Raw genomic sequence first — 20,525 nt, 5'->3', positions numbered from 1 at the left:
GGAAGGAAGGGAAAAGGAAAGAAAGAACTGAAAAGCAGAGAAAACGAAAAAGAAAATAGTAGACTTAAGCCCCAACATATCAATAATTACATCAAATGCAAATGGTCCAAACACACAAATTTATCATGAGTTTAGCAGAGCAGGTTAAGAACTGTGACCGCAAACATAAAGACAGAGCAGGCTGAAAGTTAAAGGATGGAAGATATATCACCCAAACATTAATGTTTTTGCTAATAAGTAAGAAGAATAAAGGGAAGTGTGGGCTTTATAAATACCAGATAAAGTAGACACGAGTGCAATCAAAATTACCAGAGAAATCAGTTCAAAGATGGAAAAATCAAAAGTCTAAATGCACTCAGGATGCCTGTGGAAGAATCCCACGGCACTGGGAACTAAATCCAGGATTTCCTAGCTTACTACCCTGTCTACTAAGACACTAGTGCCATCTTTTGTGAGACTCTTTCCAAGAAGCCTTTAGCACATAAGAGAGAAGAAAGAGGACCACCTCTCATGGACTGTACAACTTTTGTAATCCTGGGTCCTTTTACTGACCTCTAGCATTTGATAGGAACAGTAGCCACATTCTTCACTGGCTTGCTTCAAGTATCTTTCATTTCTGCAAGAATTTACTGTAGCTCAACACTGCCTCCTTGAGAGCATCTTTTGCTGCTCTCTCCCAACACTAGAAAACCAAAGGATGCAAGTAACTAACCTCTTGCTGCGCTATGATACATGTAAATCTCTGCCCACTGTCTGGCAGCATCTGGCCAACCACACAACTAAATGATACTGACTTAAAAGGCGGGGGAGACACCCTCACTGCCCTCTCCACTTTTAACCCCTCTCTACATGAGAACTAGTCAATCCTACTTGTTTATTCACTGGTTCCATTTCTTTCCTATTCACTCGTGCCCCAGCTACAGCTGCAGTTTTTCACGTCTGCCTGTCTCTTTTCCCATACCTCGATAAGTAACGTTTTCCATTCTTTTATTCCCCGTTCCATTCAGTCTCCCCCACTTCCCTCCCCCACCGTTCACTGCCCAAACACGTAAGCCTACCGGCTAAGCATTCCTGGCCCTGCCTAGTGGAGCCCGCCACATCTGCAGCCTTGGTCCCTCATCCCCAGGCTGCTGCACCACCTCATTGGGGAGCCGGCCATCAAGAAGGGCCACTAACAGATGTAAACAGCAACATCCCGAGAAAGCCACATGCATCACCCAGACTCAACTGGGATAGTGCTCACAAGCTCTGAGTGCACATTCCTCAATCTAACTGCACATCCACTGTAATCAGGCTGGTGAAGCTTTCCACACAGATATTTGTGATTCTCAGCATTAAGAAATATACATATGAAACACCCACAGATAAACATAAGCTATTTAATATTTTTTTAAAATTACAAAACAGAAGGAGACATTATATAATGATAAAAGATTCAGTTTACCAAGAAGACACAGCAATCTTAAGTGTGTGTGCAACAAACAACAGAGCTGAAAAATATGTGAACAAAAAGTGATAGAACTCAAAAGAGAAACTTACCATCAAGAGGTGGAAACCTCAAGATCCTCTCTCAAAAACTGAGAGAAGGACACAGATAATCAGCAGGGATGTGTAAGAACTCAACATCATCATCAACTGACAGACCCTTACCGACACGTGTACAACACTCTATCCAGAAACGGCAGAACACCCATTAAGTAACCATGCAACACATGCCAAGACAGAACTTACCCTGGGCCACAAAACAAACTTCAACAAATTTTTAAAAATTGAAATCACACAGGTGTATTCTCCAACCTTAATGGACTCAAAATAGAAATCATTAAGCAAGAAAATCTCCAGATACTAAGCGACACTCTGAACAATCCAAGAGTCAAAGAACAGCTCTCACGGGGACTTTATACTGGCAAGGATGCAGAGAGACTGGATGGATCACACTGCTAGTGGAGATACAAAAGGGTACAGTCACTCTGGAAACCAGTGTAGCAGTTTCTTAAAAACTAACTACGCAACTATCACACAACTGAACGAATGAATTCCCAGGCATTTATCTCTGAGAAATGAAGACTTATGGCCACAGGAAACCTGTACAAGAATGTTTACAGCAGCTTTATTCCTAATGGCCAGAAACTGTTGACAATCCAAATGTCCTCTGATGGGTGAATGATTAAATAAACAGCAGTCCAGTGATAACATGGAATACTACTCGGCAAACAAAAAGGAACTAATCACTTACACATCCAACACCCTGGCTGAATCTCTCGGTAAGTATGCTGAGGGAAAGAGCCAATCCCAACAGGTTACGCACCATGTGCTTTCATATATGTAACCTTTTAAATGACAAAATTACGGAAGACAGGAGAGGAGTTGCCAGGTGTTAAGGAAGGGCTGGAGGCAGGAGGGAAGAGAGTGTGACTATAAAAGGGCAACATGAGAGATCCCTGTGGTGATGGAAATTCCTGTCTCGACCTTATCAACACCAGCATCCTGGTTATGATCGTGTGTTACCATCACAGTTCTACAAGATGTTACCACTGGGAGAAACTGGGTAAAGGGTATAGGGGAATCTCTCTATATTACTTCTAACAACTGCATATCAATGTACAATTACCTCCAAAAAATGTTACAAGAAAAGATGAAAGAAAAGACTCATCAGAGGGAGACACAGATGCTGGGGATAATTAGGTAAGGAAGGAAGCAGGAGCAGAAAGGCGAAGAGGAGGCAGAACCAGTGGAGAGCAGGGGTAGGCATCTGAGCTTGGATCCTGGGAGAGAGAAAGCCGGGGACTTGAGGCGATGCTGCTGTCCACAAGGAGAGCCAAACAGTGTGCTGTCCCCTGGCCTGAACCTGTCATATGATGCTATGTCATGGAAGGGAACCCAGGCAGAGCACCCAGCCTTTGCAGTAATCCCCCCTTATCCACAGGGGACAGGCTCTAAGACCCCAGGGGATGCCTGAAACCATAAATGGTGCAGACCCTGATGTACACTATGGTTCTCCAATACAGGCACTAACGGGCAGGTAGCATTTTCAGCACGGATGCACTGGACCAACTGATAATTTAGGATGAAGCAGGAAGGTGTGATATTTCAACATGCTGCTCAGAATGGCGCTCAATTCAAAACTTATGAATTATTTATTTCTGGAATTTTCTGACCACAGCTGACCTCGGGTAACTGAAACCTTATGAAGTGAAAATGTGGATAAGGGGGGGGATTACTGTATTATTCAGTTGTTTTTTTTAAAAAAATAGCCTGGCCTCCTGCCCAAACACCAATTACTTACCTGTCCCCAAGCATACAGGTTATTGTGCGTCTGAGATGGGTTCACTTTGGACAGAAGGAATCGAGCCTTTAAAAAAAAAAAAGGGCAGGGATTAAAAGTGGTGTTAATATTAGTGTTATAGAAAAAAATTTTGCATTTCTTTTGTTAAATTAGGAATTTTTTACACGTAGAAACCCATTTCTTTAGTCTAACCCCAACGATTCTCCATTTATTAGGTTCCCGGAACATAACATGTATTTTATTTTGGCAATCCTCTTCTTTTACACCAACATATTTTGACCAGTCATTTAAAAAGAAGTCATTATTTGGAAGTCTACTTGCATGTCAATTTACATTACCACATTAAACATTAACCACGCTGTTGGGATTTAGAGCCGTAAAAATGCAGCACAAAACCAACAGAGCATCAGAGCTGGAGTTGGGCTGGCTCACCTGACTGCCTCCGTGCTCCGTGTTGATGTAACGTGGCATCGGGAAGCGCGCTTGCAGAATTTCTTGAGCATCATCCAGTGGCGCCTGCAGAAGGTGCTTGAAGTTTTCGTACTCAGGCATGTCCTGGTACCCAGCTTTCTGCCACTGGGCTATGGTCTGCACCAAAACAGACGAACCACAACTACCGTGGAATCACTGTGATGAAGGTCTCCTTCGACGCTGACATTCTAACACTACCACCCCGCCCCCACGACTTGTTTCCAGCCACGAAGTCTTGTGTCAGAAAGACAAGTTTCAGAAGGGAGCAGAGCAGAGCTGACTAGTCAGCAAAGAGGGGCACCCAGGACACCGCCACCCACACGGTTCTCCCAGAAATGTTTCAGTCACATCTCCTCTCTCCCTCCTAACTGTAACTAAAAAAGAAAACAATGCAGAGAGAAAATGCAGTAAGAAGGTGTAACGAGAGACTGATGTGTCTTACAAACAGAACTGTTATTACGACCCCAGGAAGAGGCGTCCCTCTGCAGCCTGCTCTCCGCCTTCCCAAGTTTTGCTGTCCAGCTCTTGATTTCTGACTGACTGCGGCTTGGAGGAAACGCCCATAAGCTCACTTGGGTCCAAGAGCCCACAGGAATGCCTACAATGCGCAGGCTTAGGACTTCTGCTGCTGCTGTTGTTAATTTTTCTTACTGACGTGTAATCAGTTACAATGTGTCAGTTTCTGGTGTGCAGCATATGTCCCAGTCATGCACATGCATACATGTGATTTTCATTCAGGTTATTACAAGACACTGAATATAGCTCCCTATGCTATACAGAAGAAATTTGTTTTTTTTACCTATTTTTATATATAGCGGTTAACATTTGCAAATCTCAAACCCCCAAATTTATCCCTTTCCAGCCCCTAGACATAGGACTTCTGAAGGGCAAGAGTGACACCACTGGTCTTTGTCTTTAGTACCTGTAACTTGCACACAGAAGGTGCTCAATCAATGTGTGAATGAACAGGATGGGGGCTGTGGTCAGGGATGTCTATACGGGATGAGCTGAAGGCAAAGGAAGCCCCTAAAGGAACCTGAAGCCTCGGGAACAGCAGATGACCAGGCATCCGCCGGCAAGCGGTTGGCAGAGTGGGTGTTAATATGCTGAAAAAATTGTGTTTAAAGTTGTAAAATGCCTGTTAGTATTAGAAAATCATTTCCTCCCAAGGTATTAAGGAAAGTCTGAAACACAATTTCTAGCTTTTCAGGACATGTGAAATCACTTCTAAGGTACAGACACTTGGAAGTCAAGTCAATTGTCAAAACAATGAAAAAAACACACTAATCAGAAAAGATACGTGTACCCCAATGTTCACAGCAGCATTATTTACAATAGCCAAGACATGGAAGCAACTTTAGTGTCCATCCACAGATGAACAGATAAAGAAGATGCGGTGTATACATACAATGAAATACTACTCAGACATTAAAAAACAAACAAAACAAAAAAACTCCGAAATTCTGCCTTTTGCAGCAAGATGGATGGACTTCGGGGGCATTATGCAAAGTGAGCTAAGTCAGAGAAAGACAAGTGCTAAATATTTCATGTTATCACTTGTATGTCCATCCACGTTGCTGCAAATGGCATTGTTTCATTCTTTTTTATGGTTGACCCATATTCTGTTGTGTGTATATACCACATTTTCTTCATTCTTTCTTTTTTGATGGACACTTATGTTGCTTCTACGTCTTGGCTATTGTAAACAGCGCTGCTATGAACACTAGAGTGCGTGTATCTTTTAGAATTAAGAGTTTTCTCCAGATATACGCCCCAGGGTGGGATTGCTGGGTCATAGGGTAAGCCTATTCTATTTTAAGGAACTTCCATGCTGTTCTCCATAATGGCTGCACCAAACTGCATTCCCAAAACAGTGCAGGAGGGCTCCCTTTTCTCCACACCCTCACCAGCATTTGTTATTTGTAGACTTTTCAATGATGACCATTCTGACCTATGTGAGGTGGTATCTCATTGTAGTTTTGATCTGCATTTCTCTAATAATTAGCTATGTTGAGCACCTTTTCATGTGTAGCAAGTAATATTAACATTGCTAATTATACAAATCCCCCCCCCAGGGATCTGAAAAAAGATTTTATTCACTAGCATAAAAGCCACTGTACTCATTATAATAAACTGTGGGTTTTCTAAGGCCAATTTTTTTCCCAAATGTCATAAAAACCTAGATTAATAAAAAATGAAAAACAATAGTAAAGAAAGAGACAGCACCATCTTACCTCACCAAGATAAATGACGATCTGGAAGAAGGTATCCATCAGCAAGATTCTGTCAGGCAGAATGCTGCTGCTGTCCAAGAGCACCGGCTGCAGAACAAGGGTCATGGTGTGGGTCCCCCGGGGTCCCACGCGGCACCCCCGCCTCCCCCACGTTCAATATGTTATTATGTCACATAAACTGAATATTTCTTAGATTACTTCCTTTTCTTACCATTGAACATTTAGATTGTTTTCTAATTTTACACCTCCTGTGACTTTTTCCTATGTCTATTTTTTAATACTCAGAAAAAATGTTAAATTACTATAAAGACTCAACTTTTTTTTTTTTTTTTTTACAGTTTTGCTCTAAGATTGAATATGCTGAAAACAGTAACACATGTTTGGTGGTTCCGAGGTGGGAAACGCCGTACCTCCGGAGGCCCATGGAAGGAGTAGGAGTAGAGGATGGGCTGGATCATGATGAGCGACTGGGTGAGGTCCTGCCGCGCAAAGTGGTGGCGGTAACACGACGACTCATCGGGGCTGTTGTTGAACACTTGAAGAAACGGAGATCTTCTAAGGTGGAACATGAACTGAAAAAGAGATGAGCGCGTGCAGCCGCAGCCTTCCCCGACCCCGACACAGACCCGCCGTCAGTCCCTGAAGCAGGAGCGCCCAGACTTTCAGAACAAGGCCTCTGGGTTCTCACGAGCAGAAACATGGTGGTACCAGGGGCAGGGAAGAGGGGCCAGGGAAGAGGGGCTGGGGAGCTGGTGTTCACTGGGTACGGAGTTCAGTTTCGTGAGATGAAGAAGTTCCGGAGACTCGCTGCACAACAATGTCAATGTACGTTTAACTAAACTGTACACTTAAAAATGGTTAAGACGGTCGATTTCACGTTATGGGTTTTTCACAATTAGAAATAAAAATGATTTTTAAAAAAGAGGGGGCGCTCTGGGTACGTCAAAGCTTCCACAGGAAAGGGGCAAGGCAAAGCAGCATTTATTCCTGGAGTCACGGGGCCAGGTCAGAGAGGGGGTGCTGCTCTGAAGAGGTCACCACCTGGGGGTTAAAGGCACACTTGGGGTGGCATGTTATGAGCCCCAGCACAGAAAGCACGAGGATGATGGGGTGGGGGTGGAGGGGCAGCAGGTGGCTCCCCAAAGCCACTGGGGCCTAAAAGATGTGCAAGCGGAAGCCAGGAGCAGGGGAGGGGCCAGGGGGCCCAGACACAGGCAGGGAGCCGGGAGCAAGGAGCACGAGGGGAGGCAGCCAGACACACCGGGGAGCCGGGCGCCTTCTGATCCGAAGGCGAGGGCGAGGGCGGGCTTCTAGCTCACACTAAACAGCGGCCAGAAGGTGAAAACAAGCTGCCCTGAGGACACAGCTTCCCGAGCTGCTTCTGAATACAGTGAATCAACAACCCTGCTGACCTTAGATGCCTCCTCCGTGCACAAAGCCCTCGACAAGAATGATTTAACCCTCCTGATAACCCGCCCACCACCCAGTTTACAGGGGAGGACACCGAGGGGCCGGGCCGGCCCTGCTCCAGGCAGCCTGGTTGCAGACTGGCTCTGGCCCTCTCCCCTAGGTGCCTCGCAGAAGCAATCATAGAAACCATCTAACTTCAGTTTGAAACCGGGCTCTTCAGAGCCTTGGGGGATCCTCAGGCCCGGGGCAGTGGTGGAGGGTGCCGCGGTGGGACCCAGTGAGTGGGCAGTGGGTGGGCACCGCCCGAGCAGCACCAAGTCTGTCCGCTCTCCGTGCTGGCTTCTGAGGGGGTCTTCCTGAAGAAAGGATCCCACGGCTGTAAAAAGGCTGCCAGTCTGCAGCCAGGCTTAACCACTGAAGTTAGATGGCTTCTCAGATTCCTTCTGCCCTTCAGTCACTAGTGGCCTGGAGCCACTTTTCCAGACCAACTCCCTCCCTATAACATAGGAACCGAAAACCACAAGGGTTTGGGGCCTTATCCCTGCCAGCAGCAGCAGAGCCAGCGCTGGACCTCAGCCCCGACTCTGGCCCGTCCAGGCTCCTTCCCCAAGGCCAGCCAGCCTCAACTGCCTGGGCACAGGCCAGAGGGGCACACATCAGGGACTACCGAGCCTCACCCTGGGCCAGTGATCAAGGGACGTGACCTCTGAAGCCCCTCTTGAACCCTGGTAGTCCAAGCAATACAAGTTCATGACTGAAACCGGTGTCCCCCTTCCGGATCGAGCATTCAAAAGGATAGACACATTTGTGTACCTCAGTCTTAACAAGGTCACTTAAAAATGAAAATCTTCTTTCTACTTATGCTTCATTGAGGCATCCTTGAGAGAAGGGGGAAAAACAGTGAGTTTGCCTCCAATTCCAGGAAAGCTGCACCCATGAGGGCCCCACCTGACCATCCCGGGCCAGTCTTGGAGCTGGCTCACGTTCGAGAGCAGGGGCAGGGCCCGCGGTAACCCAGCACCAGCCTCAGCTCACCCAGCTGAGCTAAGCTGCAGCCTCCTCGTCACCAGATGGGGATGGAGGTTCAGGACAGAAGCACCCAGACCCCGTGCCGCGGCCTTGCGCTCCAGCCACTCCTCCCCTGCTCTCCCTTCTCCGCATGATACCCAAATGCCTGGCCACACGAGCGCAGGGACTGAGGGGAGCCAACTCCCGCGGTCCCCAGTCCCCACGCAGCCCGTCACGTTAGCTGCGGTCACGTGCTCCGCTCATCTCCTGTGGCTGCAGGCAGCTGACTGTCCACCCAGAACAGCTACAGCCACGATTCTGTTCTGCTCTCTGCTCGTCACCTCTGTCTCCCACGGGGCTTGGACACCGTTGGGCACAGAGACACGGTAGCCGTCCTGAGGTGAACAACCTCCATCACTGACAGACAGAGTCTCCAAACACAGCAAGTCTCCACCTGACCCCGCAAGCAGCGAGGTTCATTTCTATCACACTTCATTCATCCTCCATTACTTAATGAAGAGATTACTTACCTGAGGATAAAGAGAGAAGGAATCTGATAACCTAAAGGAAGTGGGGTCTTCTTTGTTATACTGTCCAAACTTCTGACACTGTTGAAAGAAAATAAGAAGGAAAAAAAAAAACCTAAGTGAGTGCCACCCGAGAAGTCCTTGGCGTAAGATGCCCCACGCCCCACCCTGCCCCTGCCCGCCCGAGTCCCAGACGAGCACCGCTTGGCCCTGGTCACACAGACACGACACTCAGGTATTGTTAAATGATTCAGCAGCTCTGGGGAGGGGCCGGAGAGGCTGCGATTCTAACCAGCTCCCAGGGATGCTGGCCGAGGCCCACTCTGCCTGTGAGGGGCTAGGGGGCTTTCCCAGGCACCTCTCCCGCAAGAAAACCCTCTAAGGCCACGAAACCCTCGCAGTCACAGAGAATCCTTGATGCTCTGTCACTCCACAGCTCAAGTTTCCTCCTTTCTTCAAAGGCAAATTTCCGAACATTTTCTCTTTGTGCCTTTATTTCCTCTTTGTTTCCCACGTTCCTCTGGTCACTAGAAAATCAGACTATCTGAAAGAAAGTGCATCTCTACAATGACCCTCCTTCCTAGCAAACCCCTGCAAAGGCCTCACCTTCCCAAACTCCCCCCACCACGAACCAAGTGACTTCCCAAACTTCCTGAAACTCTCTCCTTCAGCTGCTAAAACAGCACTTTCCTAAACCTTGTCATCTCTCCAAATAATCCTCCTTTGCCTCGTTCAAGGGCCCCTCTCCCCCCACCACCTCTGAACTAGCGGCGGGCTCCTCCAGGGTGAGTTCTTGGCCCCATGCTCCCACCCTCACTGCCTCAGCGACAAATAACACGAGCCACACTGGTGCCACCTGAATCCCTCCCGCGTCCGGTGCTGACCTCTGACCTGCACTGTCAGGGCTTCTCCACTACAGGGCAGCTTTCCTTGGAAGTGTGCTTTTCCAGTTCACATTCAAGAGAAACTAAATTATTACATTAAAAGGGGGGGGTCTCCCCCCTCCACCCCGAGGCTGCCCGCCTTTCCCGTCCTGCCCTCAATTCTTGCATTTACTCACACCTGAAACTCGAGTCAACACTGATTTTTTCATTTTTGAGTCCACATATAGTTTGACCGAATTTTATCACTTCTCTCAGCATTCATCCTGATTCCAAACCTCCTCTCCCCTCCAACTGTGCTGCCACCACCCTGGTCTCAGACCCCTCGAGCCTGCAAAACCCTCCACTGTCTCCCTAACAGCAGTCTTTCCACCTCAAACTGATCTTAGACAGTGACAGGCAGTGTGAACACAGGAGTCGCGCTGTTATCACACCCCTGCTTGAGAAGCACACTTCAGTCTTCCCCTCTAACGCCGAGGCTGTGACCTAACTCTAAAGTCAAGGCTTGGCACAATCAATCTGCGCCTTCACTGCTGCACCCCCACTGCACAGGCTGGCCACCTGTGACGGTGGTCCCTTCCGTGTCCCCAGTATAAACTGAGACGCACAGCTACATCCCTAAGGCTGGCCTGTGCTGAGCCCTCCACTTGGTAAGACTTGCTTCCTACTTTTTAAAAACACTTGATTTGAGGCTCACTTCTCACATGAAGCCTTTGCCAACCACCTGGACCCTCTGCTGGATTTCAAATTGTGTTTGAAACGTTGACATTCCCTGAGAAAATGGTTCCACGGGACAGCAAGGGCACACGTGGGCTACACCAGGTTAAAGAGGTGCTGTTACTGGGTCTCTCAGTGCCTCTGATCACTAATCCGTGCTGCGAATTTCCAAGATGGTAAGATCACATGGTATGTCAGCTACTGATTTACTGCTTCGTGGCTTCAAACTTACCCTTCTTGCCTGCCGTGAGATGGATGTAGGCCCTTCCAATCTTCCTCCTCTGCCAGCTGCCCGGTGCTGGCAGCTCCCCCAGGGCTGAGCAACGGCAGCCCCCGGCCCCCCTGTGCCTCTGGTGAGACACTCCTGGTGAAGGGTTTCCTCGGCACCACAGAGGGTTGATTTCCGTCCAGTTCTAGAAGGTGAATTTCTACCCAGTCGCTCCTGCAGGCCCCCCTGGCAACGTCTCTGCCCTGAGAGACTCGGTGGGCCGTGGCCATGGCCCCAGCCGGGTCTAGAGTGGCCCTGAGAGCGGGGCATCTTCCTTGGGTGCTCACCTCAGCCCAGTCACCTCAGCCCAGTCACCTCAGCCCAGAAGTAGTGTCCCTCGGATCTGCTGGTCCTACGCTCCCCAGACTTCTCTTTACCTCTGACCAGCCAACCCCTCGTTATTCTAACCCCTTGTTGCAGCAGTAGTTCCTTACATACGACTTCCCCTGTTTAAATCACCATGTGGTTTCTCTCTCCTGATTCCACAACAATGACACATTAGGCAGCTCCTTAAATTCACTGCGCCGTGGACCATTTCCAAAACACCCCTCTACGGTCTGGAGGGAAAATACAGACCCACAGCATTCATAGTGACTCATCTAAATCAGCTTTCAACACACTCAGATTTGCACCATTATCCACACGGCCTGTGAGTGTTGTCTCTCCCTAGCTGTAACGTACGCCCTCATGGGGAAGATGCACATTTAACACTTCCTTCACATCGTGCTCAGAAGGTCCAGCGTTTGGCATGAGGTAAGCAACCAATAAAATTCTAATTTATTGACTGTATAAAGTAAGTTTAAATGACAGTTTTCCATTCCCAAAGGTGGAGCAGAGACCAAGACTGAACGCAGGGCCACTGTTCCCAACTCACCAGTCGGATAAGCTGTCGGTCCAGCCACCGGAGCACGTCCGGGCCCTCCTCCGACTCCGCTCGGAACACCCCCAGCCGCGCCATCAAGACCGCTGCGGCCTCCTGGTCAAACGCTGCCTCGATGTGCTTGAGCTGACTCTGTGCATCTGCCCAACTGACAGTTCCAGAGTTAGTGCCCCGTGTGCGGCCAGGAAAGGCCCGAGCCAGCTCCCTGGTGCGATGTAGACATAGAGTGTCTAGGAAGGTGTGTGTGTGTATGTGTGTGTGTGTGTAAACGCACACACGCATACACAAGCGTGTGATGGAATATTACTCAGCCACAAAAAAGAATGAAATTCTGCCATTTGCAGCAAAATAGACAGACCTGGAGAATATTATCCTTAATGAAGTAAGTCATATAGAGAAAGACAAGTACTAAACACTCCACATTATCACTTACAAGTGGAATCTAAAAAATGAAATGAATGAATGTAACAAAACAGAAGCAGACTCACAAATACAGAGAACAAATTAGTAGTTACCAGTGGGGAGAGGGAAGGGGGGAGGGGCAGAAGAGGTTAAAAATAACTATGTATAAAATAAGTAAGCTACAAGGATACACTGTACACCACAGGGAATACAGCCAGCGTTTTATAATAACTTTAAATGGAGTACAACCTATAAAAATTACAGGGGAGAGGAGAGGGTGTACCTCAGGGGAAGAGTGTGTGCTTAGCATGCTTGAGGTCCTCAGTTCAATCCCCAGTACCTCCGTTAAAAAAATAATACTTACAAAACTTTCAAACCATTATGTTATTCACCTAAAACTAATATACTAAATCAACTATACTTCAAAAAAGAAACTTTTTTCAAGATAAAATAGAATGAATGAGGGAGAGGCTTTTACGCACTGACATGGAAGGTGTCCTCGGCACGTGACTGAGAAGAGCTACGAATATGCTACTGCGAGCCGCCGTCACGCAGACAGCACGCGCACGGCACATGCGGGCCTGTGAAGTTCAGTGTCACTTCGGTCACAGCCCTCTACCTCCGCAGAGAGTGAGGGAGACCCATTCTTTACCTAATTATGTGCTGCCTGAATCTTTTACAAGGCGGTATATTTATGGGTTATTTATTTGATAAACACAATAATGAAAAATAATTTTTAATGAACAAATTCCTATTGAAAGAAGCCTCTTCGAGGCCAGGGTCTACAGGCCTAACTGGACTGGCCAACAATGCCTCTCCCTCCTCCTCCTCCTCTGACCAAATAGCGGGAGCTGGCGAGAACCACCCAATGCGATTACAAAGATAAACCAGCGGGTCAACAGAAAGGCAGGCGGGGGCGCTCACTTGCGGGCGACGGTGGTGACGCGGATGCGCCTCTGGGTGCTGGAGTGCTGGTAGTGCGTGACGAACTGGACTGCACCTCGGCCTCCCTGCGGGATCGGGGCGTTGTGCTGCAGGGTGAGAGGCCATGCACCCCATTACTGTCACAGCGAGACACTCAAACAAGGTCACAGGCCCCAGGTGCTCCTCCTAAGGCGACCCACACGGCGGTGACAGTAAGGCTCCTGGTGCATCGTGAATGGTGCACTTAAGACCCGGGCAGTTCACTGTGTGTGACTTTTACCTCAAACAAAAAAATCATGTTCAAATAAATACTGAAGTCAAGTTAATGATACACATGCTTAGGTGTTTAGGGATGGAAGACATTGACGACTGCAATTTGCTCCAAAATATGTCACAAATATGGGGAATTGAGGGACGGACAAATATGTGACAGAGCAAATACGGCAGAACGTTAATTACAGAACCTAAGTTGTGGATAGACGCGTGTTCACTGCACAATTCTATTAATTTTTCTGTATGTTTGAATTGTTTAAAATAAAATACTGGGGGAAAACTGACACACTCAAAAATACACCAATATTATGATGGCTGATAAAAGCCACTCTTCTTCTGAAGACTATCAGTTTAACAACAAGGTGACAAAAAACAATTTGCTGTCTGACTCCAACCAAACACTGGAAGAAAAAAAACAGATCACGCCAGACTAGTATCGAGCCAAACACAAGCCCAAAGGAGCACCAGTCTGTGGAGAAAGAAGCCACCAGTCTGTGATAACCGGGAACCACCACACTGGGGCAGGACCGTGCACGAGGAAATCCAACCCACCTGACTGACCACTTCAAAGTAGATGCCGAGTGTAGAGGTGGGGTCCAGGCCACAGATTTTCCACTGACTCGTGCCACCGACACCAAGCTCCTGGGGGTGAAAAGAGGAATTAAAAAGAAACGAAGAAGACATTCCTATGGTTAACTGCTGATACAAAGTGCCGACTCTGAGAAGGGCAGGCTCCCTAGAGTAACTCAATCCAAATGAAAACTTAAGTTTAACTGAAAAAACACAGTCACGGACCAGAATAAAGCTTAACATTTATTCGAGTACTTTAATATTAAGCTTTTTTACATTGGTACTGCGATCAGTTTCCATTACATCATTGAGACACACACACACACACACACACACACAAAGTACCTGATGTCAGCTGAGACAATCACGTCAGGGATGGGGAAGAAGCAAACAGCAGAGAAGAAAAAGAACGATCGACTTAGCTTGAAAGATTTATGTACTTCTTAAATCATTATCAGAACAAGAAGTAATTACAGAATGTCAGCTGTTAAATATTAATTTTTAATCCAATTCCTTTATGTAAAAGTTACATATAAATTCTCGGTAAGAGAATTGAGATTTTAGTCTTGGGAAAGCTGCTTTTTATTGACTAGCTGACTGGCTCCCGGTGATAAACACGAGGCTCGCTAAAGCGTGAAGAGGACCAGTGCTTTGAGCGCGGCGTCCAGAAAAAGAGGCTGCCGGTGTCAAGTACCCAGAACCACTGAGACAGAGGATCACTAGCCTCTGAAACATACACCCCAGAGACAGTGACTAGTGCACATTTTAACGTCTCATGATGGTACGGAATACCGTCCTTAGAAAGGAGCATGACTGTGCATTAAGAGAGTCATGGTATCTCTTCCGTGTTACTCTGAATCCGCCCAAACTGTACACTGTCGGCTGAGTACAGCTGACATCAGTCTGGTCTCTACAAAGCCACGCCAGGAGCCGGGCCAGAGCCAGCAACCTCAGGACGGAGGCGGTCGGAGGGGAAAGGGAAGGGCCTTAGGAGAAATGACAGCGCAGCTCTAAGGTGGAGAATGGGGAGGACACCCTGTGTTTCGTGAGTGTTTCCTACGCAAGATCATGAGGTGGATGGATCTGAGTGTTCAACTTCCCTTTGGGGACCTTTTCTAAAAGATTCAGGTAACATCTGCTAGAAAGTGAAGGCTACACCCAGGAAAAACGGCAAAGAAGTAAAAGGAGCTTGCCTGCCTCCCTTCCTTGCCTTGCTAATCCCTTCTCTTGAACCTCTCTCCACATCTACCAACTCCATTATTAACATATGGAACTTCTTAAAGTTTCACATCAAGGGGGTTCAGAACAGGCCACCCCAAAATACACTGTGCTGGCAGAGGGATCACTTTAAGCTGAAGGTAAGGTTTAAAAGCAGACGTGAGAAAACTCTGCGTCCCTCCTGCAGGGAGGGCAAGGGGTTCTTAGTCACTGCAGACAACTCTACACACTCGTCAGCCCGCAGGTGGTGTCACAGGACTCTCCGCACCAACTCCTGCTAAAGCCGCCGCATCTTCCACCAGCTTGCCCCAGCTAGCTCCTTTTCCACAATCTGCCCTTTCCTGTCACTCTTCTATTAATTTATTTTTTGTTAAGATGCAACATAATCCCAAGTTCTAACCACTCCTCTGAGTTACTCATCACTGAGTCTGTATGTGCTGTGTACACGTGTGATGCACATGAATAAGCTCGTTTCTCTCTTGTTAAGCTGTGTTCTGTCAGTCTAATTTGCAGGGTCCAAACCAATGAAACTAAGATGGGTTGAGGAAAAAGATAAATTTTCCTCTCCTGTAGCACCAACGCCCAGGTGCGGCCACAAACCCACCAGAGCCCCACGTGTACATTTTCTTGCTAATACGCAAATTCCTTATGCAGCAATTCACCCTGCCTTTATCAGAAGAACTGTAAAAATGGAATTAGGAAATCACATTTTATTGCAATTCAAATACACTGATTCAATGGATGCTAAAATCATCAGGTGAAAGGCTATTGGCAAACAAGATGCTCACGTTGAGCTACAACCTTGAACAATCATGAGCAGATTTCCTGCTCGTGGCAAAAAGGAAACGGCCCCTAAACCGAAAGACGTGCACAGCCATCACCTCACCACAACCACTCAGCGAAACTGAGACGAGGTACGCAGCCCACTCAGGGAGCGGGTCGTGGGGGACAGAAAGGTTTGACTGAATCCAATTGTTAATCTAACCTCCACTTTACAGGAAATACGGGGGTGACAGAAACAAGTCAGAAAAGGAAGCAGACGTGGGGGACCTAGACACTCGACTACGGAAGACACCTGGCACTTGGCGCCATCTCTTCAACAAACAAAGATCATCAAATAAGACAGGCAAAACACTATAAACAAACAAAATGACAGGAAGACCATTCTAGGTTTTAAAAGCCTAAGGATGTATAGTATCAGACACAATGCTGCTCAGAGGCGGGAAAGCCACAAAAGGAACCTGGAGGGGAATCAGGGAAAGAACATGATCAAATGCTTCATGATATCAGGAAATCACTATTTCCTCAGACTTGATAATAACGTGGTACAAGGAGGGAGAGCCGACTCAGTGGTAGAGCGCATGTCTAGCATGCACGAGGTCCTGGGTTCAATCCCCAGTGCCTCCATTAAAATCAGAAACAAGTAAACCTAATTACCTCCCCTCTACACACACACACAAAATAACGTGGTGGAAGACCCTTGTCTAAAGCAGGTGCACACTGAAACACTGAAAGATTGTAAACATGTCTGCAACTTGTTTTCAAAGGCTCTGCAAAAATATGATGAAGCGAATACGGCAAAATAGAGAATATCAGAAAGATAACGCAAACTTGGCAAAAAAAAGAAGACAGAGCAATTACGACAAAATGCCAGCACTACTGGCTCTGGACGGCGGGGACACAGGAATTCACTACGCCCTTCCCTCAACTTCCCTGCTGGTCTGGAAACTGCACTTCCCTCCTCTTTGCATCCTCCATCGTCCCTGCAAAAATCTCACAGTGATCCCTGCTGGATCCCAGAACAGTTTGTACTAACTTGTAACATCTTCCTAGGTGGGTTTTAAGTCTATGAAAAATGTCTGGACAGGGCAGCCTTCCAGAGCCCCGTTGAGAAACAGGAGCACAGCCCCTCAGTGCACAGGCAGCATGAGGTACTCATCAGACGGGCCTGGGGCAGCACCCCACCCCACCCAGGGCACTACAGGAATGTTCTCGCGAATCACCTTGCCTCTGGCAACTTAGACAAAAACTTAATCCAAGTATAGTCACTAAGTGAACAATCACTGCTGCTGAAAACAAAGATGACGACGTGGAAGATGAAATCTAGTGGGGGGCCCCCTTGTGCCAGGCACCGCTCTGAGTGCTGCTAGTGAACTACTCTGTTAACCCTCCGGGCAGTGCTGGAAAGTAAGCAGCCATTACTGTCTCCATTTCCCAGATAAAGACGCTGAACCCCACAGCGATGAAGCACCTTGTTGGGACTGCGCGGCCACCAGGGGGCAGACCTGGGCTGAGTCCACGTCCAGTGATAGTGTCCACTCACTTGTTGAAGACGACACTCAGGGGAGGATGTAACTGTGCTAATCCAGCCCAGAGCCACCCGGGACAGGCCTCACTGGACCCAAAGGTCTGCCTCTTGGCAGCTAAGGTGTCATCAGAGGAAGTGGGCCATCAGCCAAGCACCTCCTCACCTCAAAGTGTGAACTGAACTTTGTTCCCATGGACTCAAAACCTGTCACCCAAGGAACGCTGATGCCTGCACACACCACAGTCACCCACTGCCCACCAGACTCAAAACAGTCTTTGAGAACTGAGACAAAGGTAGCCCTTCCAAGGGCAACAAGCCCACGGACCATCCCTGAAGGGTTCCGCTGAAGGCCTGCCTTGTGCTGAGCAGAGCACCCGGCGGCGCCCTAGCGCAGGAGGCAAGGGGACCTGGGCTCCAGCTCCTGTGTCAGCACTGACCCTGAGCAAGATACTTAGCCTCTCTGAGCCTCCGTTTTCTCCTCTCTGACCATTCAGACTGGGGGGCGGAAAGACAGGAACGACACTGCCCCTCGGGGCTGTGGTCGTCAGTAAGTCAGCCCGCCCCTCCTCACCGCAGATGCACGCCCACAGGTGACACCACGCAAGGTCAGCCATCCCCAACGCGTCTAAGGGGTCAAGTCCGGGCACAGAAGGTGCAGGTGATGGAGGGGTTTTCCTTACGTTTTCTGACACACACGGCCCTTTCACGTTCAGAGATACACACGGCCCGATGGCTCCTGCGATCTTCAGTTCCCGCGAGGTCTGAAACAGAATTTCATGAGAATATGCAGTTAAAAATCACCAAGAACCACCCTCTCACAAAGGACACAACTAAAACTTGGAGGAAAACTAGGGCAGAGCTATCACTCTACCGAGAGAAAACCCTACAGGTATTACAGTATATGAACAACCCCGTACAAGCTTCCCCGGGACCCTGCAAGCTGGTCAAAGCTTTCAGGAAACCCTCCTTTGGAAACAGCATTATCTTTGTTCCAAAGATGATGCAGCATCTTCCGTGTGCTCGGCTGTGAAATCATCGTGTACACAGAAGACAGCAACTCCACCAACGGCGCTGCCTTCTCCTCCAGTTCCACGAGCCTTGCACAGTTAGTGACAATTTTCAATCAGCAAATGTGCTGCTTTGTGTTGCTTTAAAAATACTCAATTCATGAACTCCAACGCAATGACAAGGCCAACAACACACCGAGAATTTAAATCTGAATTCATTTCAGCAAAGTTCACTTCTTTTCATCTTTTAAAAAAAAAAACCCTCAAATATTTGACAATGTGGTTTACAGTTTAACCTAAACAATTTAATGATCTCCAGTCGGCCAAGTAATATTTACAATCATATTTTCTAACGGCCCCTTTGAATGTTTTCTCAGATGACGCAGAATCAAGTGTGCAGGGCGATCAGCCCCGACGTGGAAAACAGCCCCCAAACTCACGATGCTGCCCTGTGACCGGGCACTCGGGCTTGTCTGCAGGCAGGCGCTACATGCAAACCATGCTCCTGTGTATGCGGCGGCCCTTACCGACGGCTGGGTGGACGCCCAGCCCACCACCTGTCTCGGCCTGCTGTCCTAGAGCAGAGCAGAGCCTCCCGGGGAAGCGGACACTCTGTTCACAACACTGATCAACACACAGGCCATTCCCAAGAAGCAAAGGGATAGAATGAATACACTTTGTTGGGATATTTCGCTGGGACCCTTTTAACTAATCTTTAGATGCTTGGGTCCTGCAGGCTGAGGCTTCCCACAGTCTACACTATTCTTTCGTTAAAGTTTTAGAAATTTATTATACCTTTACTTCCAAAGTAGCACCAAATGCCATTCGGAAATGTCCATTAAAATCTTTACTAAAAATTCTCTGGAATGTCTGCTTGAAGAGAGAAGTGTTGAATGAATCTCCCATCACCATGTACCCTCTAGGAGAGAAAAAAGGAAAAAGAGAGTGAGCATCTAGGATGACTGAAAGCCATTCAGATGCTTCCTTGGCACATATGAACAATTACTTTACAGAAGAACAAAGCAAGCACGTCCATAAAAGCGCTCGTGATGAGGTAAATGGAAAAGAGCCAGCTCAGTTTGTACTCAGGAAAGACACTACGTTTAAACATTAAACACAGAACCCTTTAGAGCAGTGCTGTACCCTGATCACTGTGATGGCCATACAAATCTACAGAGAGGATAAAATCTCACAGAAGTATACAGATACACAAGCTTTATAAACAATGCCGCTCCTGGGCATATATCTGGAGAAAACTCTAATTCAAAAAGACACGAGCACCCCAGTGTTCACAGCAGTAATATTTACAACAGCCAAGATATGGGAACAACCTAAATGTCCATCGACAAAGGACTGGATAAAGGAAATGTGATGTATATATACAATGGACTACTACTCAGCCATGAAAAAGAAAATAATGCCACTTATGACAACACGACTGGACCTGGAGACTGTCAGCCTAAGGGGAGCAAGCCAGAATGAGGAAGAAAACTACCATATGATACCACTTACATGTGGAATCTTAAAAAATGGCACCAATGATCTTATTTCCAAAACAGAAACAAGACTCACAGGCATAGAAAACAAACTTGTGGTTACTGGGGGGTTAAGGGGGTGGGAAGGGATAAATTGGGAGTTTGAGATTTGCAAATACTAATTACTATATATAAAATAAAAGTGCGAGGGTATAGCTCAGTGGCAGAGTGCACGCCTAGCATGCACAAGGTCCTGAGTTCAATCCCTAGAACCTCCATGAAGAAAATAAGTAAATAAGTAAAACTAATGCCTTCCCCTTGCAAAAAAAAATTTTTTTTAATAAATAAACAAGGTCCTACTGTATAGCACAGGGAACTATATTCAATATCTTATAATAGCCTATAATGAAAAAGAGTATGAAAAAGAATATATATGTGTATAAATGAATCACTATGCCGTGCACCAGAAACTAACACAACATTGTAAATCAACTATATGTCAGTAAAAAAATAACTGAGTGCACGTAAAGACTGGTGAGAGCACGCAAGGCCTGTACTGTAGTAACTACACTGGACCAACGCCAACTTCCTGGTTCTGACACCGTGCTGTGTTTATGTAAGATGTTACCACGGGGAGTCGTGAGTTGAAAAGTATGGACAGACTTA

At 47.3% G+C, this 20,525-nt stretch overlaps 1 protein-coding gene across 4 annotated transcripts in view; it reads right to left on the bottom strand.

Annotated features, from left to right (window-relative positions):
• SEC23B (SEC23 homolog B, COPII coat complex component) overlaps positions 1-20,525 on the bottom strand; it is a 35,501-nt gene that overhangs the window by 3,216 nt on the left and 11,760 nt on the right. For 3 of the 4 annotated variants that reach the window (XM_031434305.2, XM_031434304.2, XM_031434307.2), the window contains exons 10-19: positions 19,180-19,303; positions 18,058-18,138; positions 13,834-13,923; positions 13,009-13,115; positions 11,677-11,830; positions 8,940-9,017; positions 6,402-6,563; positions 5,992-6,078; positions 3,719-3,874; positions 3,287-3,352 (exon numbers count right to left, since the gene is read on the bottom strand). In XM_031434305.2, the coding sequence (XP_031290165.1) occupies positions 3,287-3,352; positions 3,719-3,874; positions 5,992-6,078; positions 6,402-6,563; positions 8,940-9,017; positions 11,677-11,830; positions 13,009-13,115; positions 13,834-13,923; positions 18,058-18,138; positions 19,180-19,303 (1,105 nt within the window). The remainder of the gene's footprint in view (positions 1-3,286; positions 3,353-3,718; positions 3,875-5,991; positions 6,079-6,401; positions 6,564-8,939; positions 9,018-11,676; positions 11,831-13,008; positions 13,116-13,833; positions 13,924-18,057; positions 18,139-19,179; positions 19,304-20,525) is intronic. The other variant, XM_064475908.1, reaches the window with a different exon arrangement.

The sequence above is a fragment of the Camelus dromedarius genome, chromosome 18 (assembly GCF_036321535.1).
Source record: "Camelus dromedarius isolate mCamDro1 chromosome 18, mCamDro1.pat, whole genome shotgun sequence".
NCBI lineage: Eukaryota > Metazoa > Chordata > Mammalia > Artiodactyla > Camelidae > Camelus > Camelus dromedarius.
This window is presented reverse-complemented; position numbering and strand designations above follow the sequence as displayed.